Source organism: Diadema setosum, chromosome 18 (assembly GCF_964275005.1).
Source record: "Diadema setosum chromosome 18, eeDiaSeto1, whole genome shotgun sequence".
In the NCBI taxonomy this organism is placed as follows: domain Eukaryota; kingdom Metazoa; phylum Echinodermata; class Echinoidea; order Diadematoida; family Diadematidae; genus Diadema; species Diadema setosum.
This window is the reverse complement of record NC_092702.1, coordinates 28,087,708-28,107,266: the sequence shown is the minus strand read 5'-3', so window position 1 is coordinate 28,107,266 and position 19,559 is coordinate 28,087,708. Positions and strand designations below refer to the sequence as shown.

The following is a 19,559-nucleotide window of genomic DNA, read 5'->3' as shown; positions in this document are numbered from 1 at the left end:
ATCTGCAATTTTGGTGAAAATGACTTTTTTTGTTTAATGGTCAAATAATGGGTTAAGTGATGTCCTGTCCAAATTCCTACTGTCTTTCTCCAAAAGTGAAGCACCACGACATGTCAAAGGAAAGGCTATCCCATTCCCCACAGTGCTTTGGCTGCCATGTTTTTTGGCTGTCCTGAACATTTGACATTTTGTAGATACGAGGTATTGTCGCCCCAGCGATGATTTATATCTTCATCAAGACCAGTCAATATAGTCATGGCAGAACATAGACCAAAGCATCGTTTCCACAAGTATGCCTTATATGACGTACTAAATGACATTTGTTTTCTCCATTGCCCATCATCCTCAGGTTTGACACCTACTCACGGTCGCGAGGAGCCCCTGCTGGACTGAACACATCACCTCCCCAAGCCAACACGGACAGGAAGGTGGTGATCCAGCTAGATGAGAAACACAGATTTATTGGATTCAACATCCGAGGGGGCAGCGAGTATGGTCTGGGCATCTTTGTCTCAAAGTAAGAATAAAAGAGGGAAAGAACAGCAACTCGCCCTCTTCTCACTCACACAGACACACAAATACACAGATGGAACAAACAACTTCTCACACAGAACATACATTCAAACTTACACACACTCAAACACCAAGAAGTCAGTGGATGGCTGTGACATTGGGGTAACTTTACAAAACTGGCATTGTACTTCAGTTCTACGTTTTTGTTTCTTTTTTTGTTTTTTGTTTTTTGTTTTTTGTGGGCTGTTCTGCCTAGTAAAGCACTTGGGTGTTCTGTGATTTTATAGAATTTGCTCCCACTTAATGATACTTTCTTACATACAACTGCAGTCAATCTGGATTGTAGTTTTAAATATTTTCTCTTTAATTGGAAGATCTCTTTTGTGTTTCTGTGCTACGATCAATTTGCAGGGAGAAAAAAAAAACAACTCTGGACTTGAATGTGTAACCTAACAATATGTGTACAGTCTGCAACCAAGACCTTTCATGAATGTCACAAGTATTATTCTGAGTCAGCCTTAAAAGGTACCTGTTAGATGACCAAAGATTCTAGATATTGGGAAGTTAACACATATAATATAGGAATTCAAATGTGGAATTATGTATTGTTGCATTATGAGACCTGTGGATATGGTTTAAAGAAAATCAAAGGGCACAAAGAGAGACTGCTCTACTTCTTTTAGATAATTTTGACTCTCTATGCAGTCTGAAAGTTTTATATGCATGTACAAAATGTATAAGGTATTGGAAAAATCTCCCATTTAATCGTGTGCCTTGTTGCATCGCCACCAAGGATTGACCGTGGGGGCATGGCGGAGTACCACAGGGTGCAGGTCGGGGACCAGATCCTGTCGGTCAACGGCACCAACTGCGAGAACATCCGCCACGCCGAGGCCGTGGACCTCATCCGCGGCCAGAAGAGATTGGTGCTAACCATCCGCAGCATGGGGAATACCCTGAATCAGAGTCAGAGCAGTGAGTTGACAAAAAAAAATAAGAGAGAAGAATCTTGTAGTCAAGGTGACCCATCATCACTTCACTCTTATTTAATTTGGAGGATGTGCATATGATTGTGAAGTTTTTTTCTGAGCCTTCTGCCATTACCAGCCACAACTATTCTGCCTGAATTGTCAGTGGTATATGATGTTGTAGTTGTCTTGAGAGGGTTTTACTGCATGAGGTGAGAGAAAGTCTGTATTACCTTCTCTTTTGAACATGTTCTTGATATCATATTTAGTCATGTAGTACTGACGTAGACACCATGTCAAAAACCATGAAAAACTGATCATTGAGTGTACAAGAGAGTATATTTGTGCGAGGGAAATTTGCCAAGATAACTTAGCTGTGCATCTATTTGAAATTTCGAGTTGCGTTTGTTGGTTTCTTGTCAATTGCCACTCATTATGCGCTACCTAACATGAAGTGCAAAAGTGTCAAGTTTCAAATTATTTCAACCACGAAATGACCTCATCACATAAATCATCTTCTTTTTCCATGAAACCCAGGATCTCAGAGATCACCAAGTGCCACATCTTCCCTTATCGGAGCCCCTTCTGCGTTGCAGCAGCAGTCTCCCCCACTTCCCAATGGACCAGTCCCACCGATCCCTAAACAGAACAAGGACTGGCTGACCCGGGCACAGCCCCAGGGAGGGGTGCAGAGGCTCGATGGGAGGGAGGGAAAGACCAAACGTTCTGGCATGGATACACCCAGTGTGCACCCAACAAGGCCTGTTGTTCAGGTGCTCAGTGAATTCTATTCTGTTGTCTGTAGCTCCTGAGTCTTATGTAGATATCAGTTATATCATTTTCCTTAACTTGTCAACAGATAGGTGGATAGACTGTGACTGCAGGTTAATATATTAATAGTAATGACAAGCAGTAAATTACAAACAGTAAATTTATGTGTTTAATGTAAATGTAGGAATATCATTTAACATAAGAGTATATATGCTTATGCACTACATAGATCGGCGATTATAAGAGATCTGTGTGATTTGCTTAATGATACTTGTCCATCTAGTGATCATCTGCAGCACTCAAATCTCTGACAAAGATGTGAAGTACCTACTGTGTCATTTTGAATGTTCTGAGTGGAAAATATTCTTCACTGTGAAGATAGATTTCATGTTTATGTTCCAAACTTCGTGTTAGGATTTTTCTCCAAGACTAAATAACTAGCATGGTTCAATATCATTGTTGAAATGTCTGTTTGTAGGGTCATATGGGCATGCTGCCAGGAGAGGTCACTGCGGCCGAACCTAGCTCATCCAGACCCGGCTCCGCCCAATCCCAGCTGTCGTCTAGGCTGTCGCAACCTGCGGTGGCACCTGCCACGCAGCAAGTCGCGTACGCGCAGCCCCACCCGGCCCCCTACTCCAGGCCCCAATCTCAGGCGCAGTCCCCTCCGCGACCCCAGACCTACCCCCAGCAGGATGGTAGACAAGGTCAGGAGAGTGATAGTGGTGGTGGTAATACTGGTGGTGGTGGTGGTGGTGGTGGTGGTAGGGGTAAAGGTGGTGGCAAGGACAGGAAACGAGCCTTGGGGCGGTCACTGAGCATGAAGCACCCCGGAGGTAAGATTCCTTGTCCATCTTTCTTGTCTTTTTCCTGACTCACTGTCTAGATCTGTAATAACCTCACCTCATTGTTTCTATATCCAATAGCAACTAACCAGTGTAGTCTTTATTCAACAACTAAAAACAATTTCATTATCCAATTGGTTGATTGCCCATCACGTGACATGCAATTAAAAGTACCATTGCATGCTGTCGCTGTCAGTCATGCAGTTTTGTTTGAACAAAAATGGATATTGCACTGCTGACATCACCAACGTCAATCAACTCTAGTGTAAACTCATGATCATCTCATCGATTTTGTTCCATTGCACAGCTCTGATGTCGCATAAACAAATCTTTGCTGCGCATACTGAACAGTTACAAGTACGCCTTCTGGCAATCATTTTTTGTAAACATCTTCAACCGATCATTTTGTGTACGTACAAATGACTGACTGTGCTACTCACTCGCCTTTCGCGAAAAAATGGTTGCCATTTCTGCATGAAATTTAAGATTGTGTGTTGACCACATCTGTTGATGTCCAAGGTGTTGCATAAAACAAATAGTGTATGGTTTTTACTCGTGCAGTGGAACAAGATTTCACACTTTGTGAAAGATGAGCTGCACTATTAAACTCGGCTTCACCTCGAATAGAGCACCTCTATCTTTCTAACAGACAGAAAGAGAACTTGTTGAAAGGAACCTACATCTTGATTTACAGTTTCACCTACCATATACTGTATTCATATTATCATTTTCCACTTCAATTCAAAATGTATTCCCTCATCTCATTCTCCATTAGAGCACTAAAAATTATTATTCTCACTCTTTACCTTTCCATTAACAATGTGTAATTCAAAATGTACAGTCTCACCCATCATTTTCATGCACATTAGCAAAAATATAGTTATCATTTTGGTTTTTTCAGTCAATTTGCATGCTGGCATGATACATGTCTTTGAATGTCATACTTCCGCATGAATAAAAATCAGGATGTTCATGAATGGCTCCGCATTTGCAGCTCATATACATACACCGCAGTGTTTAGTTTTGAGAACGAATTGCTGTTTCATTAAAACTTTACAACTTTTACCAAGGACATGGAATTATTAAGAAAGATTAGCTAGCATTTTTTTCTCAATCAGTATTTGATCTTGAAAAGCTGCCAGGAAATTTAGAAGTGTCTTGTTATACTGCATCAGTTCCATATTTTTGATGAATTATATTAATTTCCACATCCATAACTCAACTGGAATATGGCATGTCAAGGCTTGCAAATACAATAGCGTATATATGGAAGTAGACAGCACATTTCAATATGGGAAGGACTATGACTTTCGGCATTTGTTCATTTGGTTGGTCCATCCTGTTGTACATTTTCTTTGTTGCTAGCATCATAACCGTTTTTTCCTTCTGCAATAGACATGATCATATCAAATCAATGTGTATTATTCACCGCAATTTGCTGTGCTGAGTTATGTCTTGCTCTTTATTCACTATTATGAACAAAGTACCATTGATGTATTTGGCAAATATCATCTTGATTTCTCTTGCATAATGGCAGAGAGGCGCTTGCCAGTAATCGATGCACAGTCCAAGCAGAAGCCGACAAAGGTCAAGCGCAACAAGACATTCCGAGAGCTGTTTGGCCTCAAGCCCAAGGTCAAAGTTCGCGAGGCAGAGGAGCACCGGGCCAAGATGGCAGAGGTGGAGAGGGAGAAAGGGAGAGAGCCGGGCCAGCAGGATCTGAAGCGGGAGGAGGAGATCGTGGCGGAGGTCTTCCAAGAAGACCTGGCCCGGGTGGATCCCATTGGCCAGGAGGCAGGAGCCCACGAGGAAGGGGGCGCGGTCGTTGAGAAGGAGAAAGATGGCAAGCGCAACAGAAAAGGTTAGAGTTTGGGGGGCATTTTGACCGCATTTTGGATAACAGCGTGACTTGTCCAGTAAGTCTCAAGTCGATTATCATTGGCCCAATTTGTCCTTTGTGAAACAGGCTCGAGCAAGGACAATTAATATTTCATTTTTTGACAGTCACAGACAAAAACAAAAAGATTGTTACAGTGACTCATGATTAGTTTTTTTGATGTTTCATATCTTCCTGTAGGTACCTAGACCTTGTGTGGTCTCGACAGGACATAATGAACAATGACTATAAATGGAATCACTCTTTGATGACCCTCCAAATCCAACCTTAGTGTTAACTATATATTGGTCTATTGGTCTGTTGTTGTGATAGTGATTTAGATACTTCTTAGGACATCATTGGCTCAAGTCAGAACAGCAATGAGAAGATATCCTTTTGCTCTTCTTGCATATACTTTGTTCTGTGACTTGTCCAGACTTGACAATACTTCTTAAACACCACCTTCCAGAGCATGACATCCTCATCTCCATAACTGATGTTAATAGCCAATTTAGAGGTGCTTGATTTGTATACCACGCAAACTTTCACTCAAATGAGACAGTCTATGTAATGGATTTGTTTTTCTTTTCTTTTTATCATTCCAATAGAATTTGTGATTACATGTGCCTATGTGTGTAATATTTTATTACCTCCGCCAAGGGAGGAGGCTATGTTTTCCTTACCGTTTGTTTGTCCATGTGCAAAATAACTCAAAAAGTTGAGCACGGATTTGCATGAAACTTGCAGGAAAGGTTGATAATGACACAAGGAACAGATGATTAAATTTTGGTAGTGGTCCTTGATTTTTTATGGATTTTATGAAGGATTTTTAATATTTTAGAAGGTAGAGTCAATGAACTTGGGAGTTCAAGCTGCATATTTTTTAGGTCTTCATGTGGGCACTAGAGGCATGCTCCAGTTTCTGGTCCAGGGTGAGGCTCGCCACGCAGCTGCATTGATGATGTAACAAAAGGGTTCTATTTTGGGAAATCGGGCAGCTAATATTTTCAGCATGCATACGTATGGGTAGAAATCACTGATCTCTATGGAAGAACAAGATCAGTGGTGGAAATTAGCTGCTTGGCAGAGGTCTGCGCTTTCAGAGTGCTTCTCTAGTTTAAGGTGTGTTGATGGTGTCCTAATGTACATTCTTGAAAATAATAAAAATCTCTGGCAGGCAAGAGCAAAATGACCGGCATTATTGCCAGCTTCAGAAAGACCCGCCCCGAGGGCATCGTGAAGAAACGTCACACCTCGTCCAACTCGCCAGAAGAAGAGCCAGAGAGCCCGCCCCAAGATGACCGGCCCGGTTCGGCCACCAGCTGGGCTTCCAGGAAAGACAGCCTCGGGGAATCTCACAGCAACAGTAAGTCACAGTTCCCACCCAAAGTCAGGCTTTGCTTTGAGACTTGCTGATGAAGACCATGACTTTCTGTAATAGAGATAGAGCGTTTGAAACTCCTAAAGTTTAAAGGGATTGTATAGTTTTGGTTGAGGCCTAACATCAGGTTTCTAACATTTTTGGAGAGATAATGAGAAACCTGTTATGAAATATGAAAGGGCATGTAATTCCATGAAGAATTCAACATTTATTTAATAAAAATTGTTTTGAAATGGCTGAGATATCCAAAACACAGCGATTCTAATAAGAGGTGGGACCCACCTTTTATTACGATCGCTTTGTTTTACTTTGTTTTTGGATGTTTCAGTCATTCCAAACCTGATTTTCATCAAATAAACTTTGAATTCCTCTTACAATGGTATGCTCTGCACTATTTCATAAGTGGTTTCTTGGTATCTCGCAAAAAGTTAAAAGCCCAATTCTCATCTCCACCAATACTGTACCATCCCTTTAACGCTTCCAATTTTCAAGACTTTCAATAGATGTACAATAGACTTTCTTGTTTATGTTTCAGAACTTACATATGTGATGTTTGAGAATCAAATGTTATAATGTAAGAGTGAAAGTATCAAATTCCTACTTATTTTTGTAATGATTATAGGCTTGAAACCACAAGTTAATAGAATTTAGACAGAGAACCCTAAACTTAATGGCTCTGATTATAAAACAACAACAACTAATTTGTAACAATGTTAAAAGGGATAGTTGTGACTTATTATGTGTCTGCTTTTAACTGTGTGTGTGCTGTGAAGCAGGTTCCCATGGAAGTCTGGGGCGGCAGAAGGGGATGTTCATGGCAGGGGCGGGGACCCAAATTATGCACATGGATGCTGCCCAGTCCAGTCAGATGTCCATCCTGGAGGAGGCGGTCAAGAAGGTCCTAAATGAGGACGAGTCCACTGCGGTTCTCCGTCATGTCAAGAGGGTAGGACAGAGTGTTGAGCTTTCATCTTTGCTATTTGTAAATGGTTTTTCTTTCATGCCAAATGAAAAGTTTGTTCTCAGATGTTATGAAATGGATTGAGTGTATGATCATGTAACATATGGGTACAGCAATCAAACACATAGACACACTCACAAAAGTCATATCTGAATATGTCGCTTGTTTCTTTAGAAGGAATGGTGTATGAAGTGTGATTTAAAAAAACAAACAAACTATATATATATATATATATATATATATATATATATATATATATATATATACAGTATTCATCGCATAATCGGGCATCTGATAATCGGGAACCTCGCTTAAATGACATACGCTTCCCAGAAACATTTCCAATGCACGTTATTTTCACTGGATAATCGGGCGGGGACCTCTGATAAACGGGACAATTTTTCTTCAAGCGATCTTTGATTTTGTTGACATTTTACACAAAAAATCTACCAAAATGCCACGACAATATTTCAAAGATTCCCTAACAGTTGTCGTTTACATCGAACTTACAAAGCAAGCTTCGGACTGGTGTGTTTTGACCTCCGTCCATCCAGTACACGTACATTTCAGCTCACTGCCTGCCTTTGCTTTTCTGTACATGTGTATATATGGCGAGCTAGATCGCTACATATTGACAACACATGTACAGTGCAGTGATCGCGGCATGTAAACAATCAAGCCGTGATGACTGAATGATTGAAGGACTTTTCATTGACGTTCCCAAATCAGTTCTGGGCAATCATTTCCCATGGTTGTGGATATGTATTTATACGGAACGCCCTACGTGTCCAAGAATTCTACGAATGTTTAAGAAAGTGCTATAGCTTTTAATCCACATATTTTGTGTTCAAAGAGAGGTGACAGAAGAAGAACCCGGTTGCGATTACTCTACATCATTGCGAGAATGCAGGGAGAGCTAGAGGGTCGCGCTGAGGGGTAGCGCGGCTGTGTATTCATGTACATGTACAGTACGTCACTATGCATGTGTGTGTGTGTGTGTGTGTGTGTATGTGTGCACTACATGTACATGTCATATGCCGTTAGTGTATAGTGAGTGCTCATCGCGAAATCGGGCACCCCGCTTAAAGGGGCCATGTTTGCTACTCCCAACCTGTCCCGATTATGCGATGAATACTGTATATATATATATAGTCCATCAGAAGTCTTGAACGTTTGGATGACCTTGAGTAATGTCTCTTTGTCATATTCAATCAATGATACGTCGGTGTAGCACCATTCCTTGTGTGATAAAGGGAACAAAAGAAGTTCACATCTAGAAGGCTTTGTGCATGCTGTCTCTCAGACCCATGGACAGTATGTATTTAGGAGGAGCTGTTTTGGCGTAGTGCATATGTCCAGAGACTGTCACTCATAAAGGTCCCTTGTGCAAGCTCATAATTCAAAGTTCTCAATACATGTGCATACATCATAGTTGGTCTCACAGGTGGTTAGCTATAAAAGTCCAGTCAGGTCTCAGCAGTAATTCTGTTCAGTAGCCAAAAAGTCACATGTGACAATGTTCAAGGCAAAGGTGTAGTCAGCTTTACCTAATAGTGTGTTAGCAAACTGACATAAGGCTGTTTGTTATTGTCAGCAAATGCTGAATTCTTAGGAGATGAGAAATTAGTTGGATCAGTGTGATTAAATGCCTATGTTGGACGTGATTAAAAAGAAAAATCATAGATCTAGAGGTTTGGGATATTAACAGTTATCTTCTTGTACCTGTTACCATGAACTTTGTGCTCTTTATTGCAGTACCATGCTGAGGGGGATGTTGATTCTCTTGTCACTCCTTTACTGGCCATCTTGGATAAACCAGAGAAGTTGATTCTCCTCAGAGAAGTCAGGTATGAGCTACTCTCTCATGATGTGAAGATTTTGTCGAGGAAAATAAATTAGCATAGCCAGGATTTTGCAAGATTACAGAGCAAAGTGAAGATGAGGAGGAAGACCTCTCTGACTATCACCTACCTTATCTTGTTTACAAATCATGCAAACAAGGTATAAGAAAAAACAACAACATATATTTCAGTAAGCTTCACACACTTGCTGTCATGGTGGGAGCTCTGTGGCATAGCAGTTGACAGGATTGAATCTGGGTAACTGGCTGGTGCAATAGTGGATGCAATGGGGTTGTTGCATCCATTCATGGGATGTTTTTAGCCAAGATGTCTGCCATGACCCAGATGGTTGCCTAGCAGCGAAGGGATGAAAATACATCAGCAGGTCCCGTCGGAAAGAGTAGTGCTAATACTAAGAGGGATACCATTGACAAATGGCAGTGTGATGCCATCATTATTATCACTATCATAGTGATGACAGCTCTCGGGCAATAAAACAACCTGTATGGTTAGCCACAGACTTGATGTCCTCCTAGTCGTCCCCCCCCCCCCACCAGAAAAAGTGAGCCTTTTCTGTAAAAGAGACTCTTTGATGGACATGTATGGTAGAATAGTTGGTATTTTGCAAAGGGTAAAGGTTGCTGTACATTCGCATATGTGTTGAGGACACAGATGCATCTATTCATTTATCACTGGCTGACAGTGATTCATCCTGACTATTCATTGCTGATATTTTGTGACTTAACTCTTTCAGTACCATGGGCGACATATTTATGCACATTGTCAATAGACTTGTTAACCCAGGGGTCTTGAGAGGCTCAAGAGGGATTAAAGCTAGAGCCTGTAAGATTAACCAACTGGTATCACACGCTGATGTCTTATTCTGAACCCCCGTTTGTGCACTCTACAGGGGAGTTATTGCACCCCTTGACCTGGCTGTGTACGACTCAATGGTGTCAAGGAGAGAGCTGGAGGCAAGGAGCATCCTAAATGCCAAGTCAGGTAGGATGCACCTTCTCTTGTACAATTCATGTGAACACCCTTTATTTTTTGTTAAAACAAAAAAAAAAATTATAAAAAAATGGGGGTGGGGTGCGTGCGCCCCCTCCCCCTTTAATTTTGTGTAGGCGCCCCCTCTTCACGGAATTTCTGGATCTGCCCCTGTATATCCATGGGCAAACTATATGGAGGAGGTATGCATAAAATGCGAATGCATCACTGAAATAGCCCACCACCTTTCCCTTCATATTCTGTCCTCCTCCTCCATGGGTGCTAACAACCCACTTGTCTGCTCGCCCAGGGCAATTAAACCTTCCCTGTTGGGCAAGTGATATGAATGGGCACTTACCTATTAGAAATAAAGAGCCCTAACCCAAAGACCCATTTGGACCAGTGGAAGAAATAATCCTTCGTAGTGCCTTTTGGCCCCTCCTCATAATTATCAAATTGTGTTATGCATTGCGCTATCATCACCATTGTCATCTACGTCAGCATCATCATCATTATCATGTTATTATTATCATCATCATTGTCACCACTACCATCATCATCACCATAATAATGAGTAGCTTCTTCTTCTGCTTGCTGAATGTCTTTGATGTGATGAACACTGCCGTTATTTTATCATCGACATCATAATGAATTTCGTCTACTCTAGCCACGGATATAGTAAGGCAGTATACTGAGTTTCAAGTGTATGTAATGATGACTTTATTACGCTATTGTTTTGTTCATCTTATCCCATATTTCCTTGTTATAAAGGGTCAGTTTCTCCAAGACTCATGCGAGAATCGCGCCAACAAGTCAGCGATCACACTGACTCCAGGCAAGAAGGTCAGTTTTAAAGTTTGTCACAAACTTGACAACCTTTTATCTTTCAAATTCTGATGTATGATAATTGCCTGTTCTCTTTTATCAAACTTGATAGTGCCTCAACCATTTATATTCAGTCTGATCAAATAATTTGATTTTCAGATGTTTGTGTTTGTTTGTGTCGGTGTAGACTTGTAAAATTTGAAATTATTTACCGTAATTGTATCCATATCATGATCTAGTTTGTCTGTGATGTTTGATTAGATACTTCTATTCGGTTACAGTGAATTGGACAAAATGCACACAGTGGGTTAGATAGTTAAAGAAATTAAGTTGAATATGATGAGGCAATCTTTAAGCTTGAATCTGTGCATTGATGGTTCACAAATGTGTGTTTTAGAGCAGATTTTGTAGCATTATGCACACAGACTAAGCAAGACCCTATTCACCAGTCTTGAAATGACCATCACAGGACAAGATGTGTTTAATTGTATTAAAGACATACAGTACTGTAAAAGTGGAAATTTTCACGGTGTTCAAATTTTCGCGCATTTCGCGCTACCAGAAACTAGCGCGAAAATAAAAGCATGCGAATATTTTTGCTTGCCATACGTTCCTGTGCGTGATGTCTTGATTCCGCGGAATTAAAAACACGTGAAACTCTTCCGACCCGGCCAAGCGTGAAAAATTAGTCACGCGAAAATATCCACTTTTACAGTATATTGAATACAACATTACTATGATGATATGAATTTTGGGTATGACATTGTTTCAGATACTGCCAGCTCGAGTAGTGGAGGAAAAGAGAGGCTCAAAAGACATCAGAATGAACTGGAGCGGCTTAGAAAGCAGCGAGAGGAGGAAGTCCGCCAGGCAAGGCTGAACTCTTTTGGGAGGTCACTTGACACAGACTCTTTGTCGTATGAAGTGGTGAGTCACCCGGCCAACCAGAGTCGCCATGGCAGCTTTGATACCTATAGCAATGGGGAGCGGCGGGACATGACCCAGCCGCCAGCGATGACGACCTTCAAGCCAGCCGTGAGTTCGGCCAGGGGCAGCCCGGCCAACAGCACGCCGGAGGGCAGTCTGTCCAAGCGGTCGGCCAAGAAGGTCCTCATCAATGCCTCGCCACAAATCATCCGCACGAACTCGATGCGCAGCGGTGAACAGTTCTCGCACGACCAGCCGGAAAGCAGCCGGCACAGGCAGGAAGAGGAAGGCTTTAACCATTCTGGGAGAGGGATGGGAGGAGCACCCTATGCACCTGTAACACACTTTGGCGATCAGAATGGGTCTTCTCCAAAGATACAGAACATAGACTATCCCAGCAGACAACGAGATGCTCAATACTCGCAGGGACCATCGACGAGTACGCGTGAGTATGAATCGCCGTATGCCACCATCAATTTCAATTCAGGTGCAGACGAAGTAGCAGATACCACTGATGCAAATGAAAGCGATCACGATAGCGTGGATTCAGACTACAGCCTGAGCAAAAAGAGCGGTGTTTATCATCTGATGGGCAGGGATGGTGAGGACGTCCACATTGGAGGGGACTCCCCGCTGTCCCCAACGAAACCCCGCAAGCTGAGCCCCATTCCGGCTTCCCCTCCCTCCCCTCGCGTGATTGAGCCGACCCCTCCAGCCTCCCCGACCGAGGCGTCCGCCAGTGCCAACCTGGACAATCTTATCAGGGTTACTCCGAACAAAATATCTGTTCCTCCCTTGAGGGACGGGTCCAGCTCCAACCGATCGAGCGGGAGCAGCTCGGACGAACCTGTCTATGCCATGGTGGACAGAGGTCAGAGGAAGACAGCAAACTTTCTCGATGTAAGAGAATCCATCGACAGCGCCTCGGAGTCTGAGAGTAGTGTCAAGAAAGTGAGCTTCAGTGATTACACAGGGTCACCCCAGGCACCCAGGAAAGGCATCCTGTAAGTTTTACCTTTTTGTTGTAGAATATTTAGGTAACTGTCTTCATCCTGAAAACATCATATGAATTTGTCCATTTCCTCTAGCAGAAAAAAATACAGATTTATGAATACCCAAGTATATACGTCCCTGAAGTTTTGATGTAATCCTGTAATTGAACTTCATGTGCCCTTTTCACAAGGAGAAATGCTTACCAACAATTCACATTTTTGGAGTTATCAAATTAAGGAAAAATTTGATATCTAACTTCAGACTTTTGAATTGGGGAATTTGCATGATATTTTGTAATCCTCACTAAAACATGCTGTTGTCTCTCACATCCTTGTTTGATTTCCGTCAGACTAGCCATCAGACTAGCCGACTGATATTCTCAATAGAAATTTGACTCCCTGTATTGTGTTCTTAGCCAAGTATTTGGTAAATTACCAAAAAAAGAAAGAAAGAAAAGAAAACTCTAGACAGCGAATTTCAGTCAATTTGTGTGTCCATTGTATCTCAATGATATAAGCATTACACGTTGACTCAGCTCCAAGACATGAAAATCTGCTGTCACTTTCACTTCAACTATATATTTTACAATACCTGGTACTCTTTGTCTTTGACACTTAACAGCAAAAACAGTTTCAACAGCAACGAGCGCCCCACCATCCCTGTGCGCAACCCTCAGCTCTACATCGATGACGACGATGACGACGAACCGTCGCCCCTCAAGGAAATAATTCGACGAAACCGAGGGAAGTCGCCCGTGAAGCCAGCCGCCAGGCGGAGAATAGACGGGTTCCCTGGGAGGGAGGTTTTCCAATTTGAGCTGAGCAAATCACAGTCCTCACTCGGTAATGAATCTGCTTGTGTCATCTCTCATTGAACAATTGTCTTTGTCATTAAGAGGAGGCATGCAGAATAAGTAAAGAAATGTTGTGACAAATAATCTTCATCTATTTAGAATAGTGAAGGTATCAAATATTTTGCAGCCATATCATTTTGTGAATTTGGAGCTCTAAGACAGTTTTGCATGTGCCATATGGTAGAATGTCCACTCAGGAATGCGATTATCGTATTGTTTGCCCGCACTCAGCATGTAGGTGTGCATATGTGCATTGCTGTCAAATTTAGTACTCACTTTACTAGAGAGTAACATTTTGGTGGGTTGTTAAATTCAAGATTACTTTTAACCTGCAAAATTTCTGCAATCAAAACCCCCTTGAAATATTCAGCATCCACGGTTACCCATCTTCAGCTTGAATGCATTGGAATAAAAAATGTAGAGTCAAGATGTTGGTTTCATATGATCTGATGATAAAGACCTTCCTGTATTGTGTATATAGGGTTGAGTCTAACAGGTGGCAAGGACTACAAGAATCAGCCGTACGTCAAAGTGGACAAGATATACCCTGGGGGCGCAGTGGCGGAAGATGGCACACTCACTGTAAGTCAGCATCCATCTCCTACAAACCCAATAAGAGAGTAATGTAGATAAAATAACCAATAGTCCAACAATTGACACTAGAAATTGCACTCTAACTGCATTTTTCTGTGTGTATATTTTCCTCACACAGCGTCATATCTGGTGTATCTTCTGAAGATAAAATTTACCATCTTTCAAGCATGCACTCAGATCATGATTTTTTAACAGTCTTGACTGGATATGAATTGGTTGGATTTCAAAAGTAGAACTCTAGGATGGACATATTTTTACTGATATTCACTTTCATTGAGCTTAGATCGGTCAGTTGCTCTCTCTCTCTCTGGAACACAAGGAAACCTAAATGGAAACAAACTTAATCAAAGTAATGACAACAAAATATGTCTGTAGCTAGAATATTCCTAAGTGAATTAATTGAAGAAACTTGCACTAGAAAATTTTCGTTTGAATGATACTTTTAACTGGAAAGGAAAGTGGCAAAAAGAACGATGACAGACAGTGGCCATCTGTGGTGTGTGCACAGTCAACTGGCAGTGATTTTGCCACATTTGTGTAAATTTTGTGTGCCTATTGTAAGTTATGAGACACTTTTGTATGTTCTTTGGCACCTTTTCCAAAGAAGCTTGGTTAGCTTTTATTAGTCTCCCAGAATATGTTTACCTCATGATTGTGAAACTGTTATAGTAATTGTTTTAATGTGGAAATAAATGATATGAAATGAAGATGAATTAATGTGTTTGTGTCCCCAGACCGGCTGCGTCCTGGTCGGAGTGGATGGGGAGAACCTACTGGACGTCAGCCATCAGCAGGCCATGGATATCATCCGGTCAGCCTACACCAACTCGCCCCGCAAGACCATGCAGGTAGAATTCATGGATTCCCTGTGAAAAAGGAGGAGAGAGAGCTTCTTCCAATGCCACCATCACCACCACTACCATTACCAGTGTGGCTCTACCACTCCCAACTTGGATCTGTTGATGACGTGGTGACGATGGTGCTGGTGTAGTGACAGATGAGCGTAACTCCAAATCTGGTGCAGAAATCTATCCACTTACTGTATAAGCTGTTATTTTCGCGAGGGTTTAATTTTTGTGAATTTTGCGAATAACAGTTGGACCGCAAATTTAACAACACGCAAAAACGTCACCATGCGTGAGGGAAATGGTGTGCTTATGATGGCCTCTGTGTCAATTTAAGAAAACAACATTTTGCAATAGTGTCCATGACTTCCTCATTCGCGAAAATAACAGCGTATACAGTGTGCATTGATTTTCAATGCTAACAAGTGTCTCAACCGAATGTTCTGCTAAAATAGGTTCTCAACTTTTTGTTTGTACTTCCATGGCAGGCCATTGTGAATTAGCTGAATAGTCAGTCCCACATATGGCATCCTTTGCAGTTCACGACATTTGAAGATCAGACTGATGAGATTGATAAGAATCAATGGGAACAATGCAGTGTGGCTGTTGGTAGAAGAAACACCCCAATGTCTGGTATTTTGGTACCTGGCATCAGAGTGTCCTGTAGATACAGTTAGTCAATGTATGAACATTGTTATAAAGGACCAAGACATGATGTATACATGTCATGTCAAAGTCTTCTGAAGGCAGCCCAACACAAACATTAGCAGCTAAAATTGTTACTTGACAATGCCATAACAGAGCTTCTTCCAAACATTTAGAACAGTACAAGATCCTGCAGTTAATAGGAAGAGTTTGGTTTCATTTCTTCTTCTTTCTTTTTTTTTTTATTGTATGGGGTAAACATTTGTTCAGTAGCAAATATTTAAACTTGCAGAGTGTAAGCTATTGTTGGGAAATTTTAAGCTACCATGTAAAAGATTTATTTATGACTATGTGACTTAAAGGCTTTCAGGCTATTTATCACCTTGTTGAGGTATACTTGCAACCTCGTCAAAAAGCCAGCCGTAGCTACGAAGCAATACTGTAGAGAGGCTGAAATCCATGGAGATGTCTTTACTTGTAATTTTTCCTACTTCCTATGCAGAAAACGCACACCTTGATGCTCAGAAGCCACCATCTCATGTTAACTGTATATAATTTCGTAGAAATGCCAAATTCTTTTAGCGATTTAGATATCAGAAATCCGTCTTCTAGCTGGTCTTTCATTCCAGTTTAGATGAAGTAATAGCCTTGTATTCATTTGTGATGTTTCATAACTTAGCAGAGGAATATTTGATTTGCGTACAGATCTTTTGCATTGATGTGCTGAGCTTATAGAGGATATAGAGGGATGTAAATGATTTCATTGAGTCGTTTTTTTTTTAACCTTTTTCTATATCAGTGTGCATTTCTATGTATGCGATCTTGTTAAAAATTTGAGATTCACTAGTATGGATTAAAGTATATATTACCAGCATGTGCAAATATCTACTGGATCTTTTATACTACTGCACATAGTAATGATCATGCTGACAAAATTACAGGGGCAATATTTTGTGTATCAGAAAATACTCAGCAGTGACATTTTGCACCTATTTATGACTTTGTAATCAGTGCATTTTTTTATATGATTATTATCAAATGTGTTAATCAATTCCATGGCATCATGGAACAGAATGTAGAATACTTGTAGTATTTAAACAACAGTATACGAGTATTAGATTCTGTGTCGCTGTGAATGCTTTGAATACGTGCAGTGGTAAATGCCATAGAAATTTAGATAGACTAGAACTAATAGGAAAAGCTCTTGATGAAGAAAAAGAAAAAGAAAAAACCTTTTTTGAAGTTATTATGAATGGAAAGCAAAGCAAAACAAAACAAACAGTATTTTTAGGATGTGTGCATTACATTTACGTGAAATGTGTGTATGTTGTTTTTCACCAGAAATTTTCAATTGACATAAAGCGTATTCAGGATTGGCATGCTAAACAGAAGAACAATCTAATTCAGACACTGAACCAAAAGATTATTTCATTGCCCATGCTTTGTAATACATCTTAGAGAGAAAAAAGAATAAAAAAATCTGCATTTGATCATGTATGTTCATTGTATGTACAATTTTTACATTGAAAAAGTCCTCAAATTGGAATTTAAGTGAGTTTCATGCTTGTAGAAACTTAAATATTAAAAGTCCTCAATTTGGAATTATAGTGAGTTTCATGCTTGTAGAAACTCAGATAGTAATATGGAAAATGATTCCTTCTTGGTTGGATGGACTATATGAAAGCTGTCAACAAGTGTTACGACCTGTGTTGTCTTTCAGAGGCTAAATTCTATGCAAGATCCAACAGAGGGGGAGGGGGAGAGAGTGAAAGCTATCAGATTATTATGCAATGCGTCATATTGTTACCAGAGGCTGTCTGGTATTTTGCCTTTACCGTCACCTTGAGTCCTCTTCACATCAACTTGAATCTCTGAGAAAAATGTGATTCTGCCCATGCTGCACTACCAGTACTTGAATATATTTGCTCCTTGAATATGTATGATCTATTGTTAGAGTACTTGGTGCGACGTCATGACCGTGAACACTGACATTGAACAAGCCGTTTTTATACCTGAATCATGATAGGCCGTCCATAGCATTATTGCTTGAAATCTTTTTTAAAGGTTGGATTGTTATCGGTATCAAAAAATCAGAAGTATTGTATTCTGGTTTGTGGTGTACAGAACACATACAGAGAATACGCTGTGTATTATATGCAAGGCTGATTGTATGTGCTGTTTCTAATATGGCACTTGACTTTACAGTTTATGTTACGCAATATTTGAACTACAAAGGGTAGCACAAGGCTGAAATATATATATTCGTATTTGGAGGAAAGGCGCACTCAATACACATGCATTTAACAATTACCGTTTCACTCAGGGTGCCACCTGACAAACAATACAACAGCAAAAAATAAGAGGGAAAATTTGTACCTTTTTCTACTGACAGGATGAAATGTTGCTCTTTCTTTTGATCTGCACTGTCAAGAGTGGATGCATTTCTACAAATTTAGGATGCCAAGAAAATGAAGAATTGTGCAACCCAGGTGTATTGCCCCTTTTGCAGATTTTGTGCAACATCAACTTAACGAGGGGAATTAGATTCCGTCCATTAGTACTTGAAAAGGTGTTACAGCAATGTCTTGTGCAAATTTCTCTCACTGCATTTCTAATAATTCGTCAGAATCCGTGTTATGATAATTGAGTCAGCTTATGACCATATGTGCAGGGGAATCTCTCATGGGTCTTCTTATTGTTGGGGAATTATGAGGTCCTTATGCCCATGGAGACTCGCTCCTTTAACAAAACAACATAAACAAACAAATCTGATAGTAAATTCTCCTTTTTAGAGATCCATTTGTCACTTGTGAGATTGAAAGGCACATAAAATGAACAAAAAACTGAGCTAGTAACTTTCAGATTCTAAAACTGCTGAACAGTCACTTTCACAAAACAGATTTGATGCTAACTTCAGCAAATACTGTTTCTACCTGATTAGAATACTTGGAAATGCTGAAAGTTGAAAATTCTCGAGGAGTCTCTTCTTTGTACAGTATATATGCCTGCTGTTAGAAGTTTCTATCATGTGTGTATGTTTGTAAGTCCATTGTGCATTTCATATTTTTTTTCTATTGTGTGAGCTCATGCTATCCTGCCATGTACAGAGACTATCTACCTTTTGATATTTTGTGTTGACCATTTCTGTAGAATATTGTGTAATATCCTTTGTTTTGCTGAAGAAATAATAAAAACACCAGCAATACGCTTTTTGAGGCTTTCAACCTTGTAGACCTGTGTGACTTAGCGATATTTGGCTGTGCTGTTATCATGAGGGCCCTGTTTGATAGTACACTCTTAAAGGAGAATGACATTGAAAATACATGTGGATTAAGTGAACCCAGCAATATTCGTAGAGCACATCATCTAGGTTTATGGAATCAGACAATCTGTTCTGAAAGTTATGAATCTTTAAAGCTTCAATGCAGCCATTGTTAGATAAGCAGGTTATTAGTAGGTGATGTCACATATGAAGACTATCATAAATAGAATCCCACAAAACACTAATTTCATGAAAAGTACACATGCCCTCAACTTGTTACGGACATATTATGATAAGGGAAATATTATTCCTTCTGCTTTGTGGAAGAGGTAAGTCAAGTACTCTTTAATTATGCTAGAAAAGTGAAATTACATTGAGTTTTCTTTACATTTTCTTAATATCACTTTCCATACGATAGTACATCACATGGCGTTGCAGTCTTCTCATCCAGCGATGGCAACACCAAAAC

At 40.5% G+C, this 19,559-nt stretch overlaps 1 protein-coding gene across 1 annotated transcript in view; it reads left to right on the top strand.

The window, feature by feature from the left end:
• The window catches only part of LOC140241428 (uncharacterized), a 38,424-nt gene extending 22,466 nt beyond the window's left edge, over positions 1-15,958 (top strand). The window contains exons 5-18 of the mRNA XM_072321158.1: positions 350-517; positions 1,307-1,488; positions 2,019-2,254; positions 2,731-3,088; positions 4,635-4,958; positions 6,151-6,339; positions 7,128-7,300; positions 9,071-9,162; positions 10,067-10,158; positions 10,918-10,989; positions 11,744-12,902; positions 13,513-13,733; positions 14,226-14,326; positions 15,073-15,958. Coding sequence (XP_072177259.1) covers positions 350-517; positions 1,307-1,488; positions 2,019-2,254; positions 2,731-3,088; positions 4,635-4,958; positions 6,151-6,339; positions 7,128-7,300; positions 9,071-9,162; positions 10,067-10,158; positions 10,918-10,989; positions 11,744-12,902; positions 13,513-13,733; positions 14,226-14,326; positions 15,073-15,210 — 3,505 coding nt within the window. The 3' untranslated portion in view covers positions 15,211-15,958. The remainder of the gene's footprint in view (positions 1-349; positions 518-1,306; positions 1,489-2,018; positions 2,255-2,730; positions 3,089-4,634; positions 4,959-6,150; positions 6,340-7,127; positions 7,301-9,070; positions 9,163-10,066; positions 10,159-10,917; positions 10,990-11,743; positions 12,903-13,512; positions 13,734-14,225; positions 14,327-15,072) is intronic.
• Positions 15,959-19,559: the final 3,601 nt, after the last annotated feature.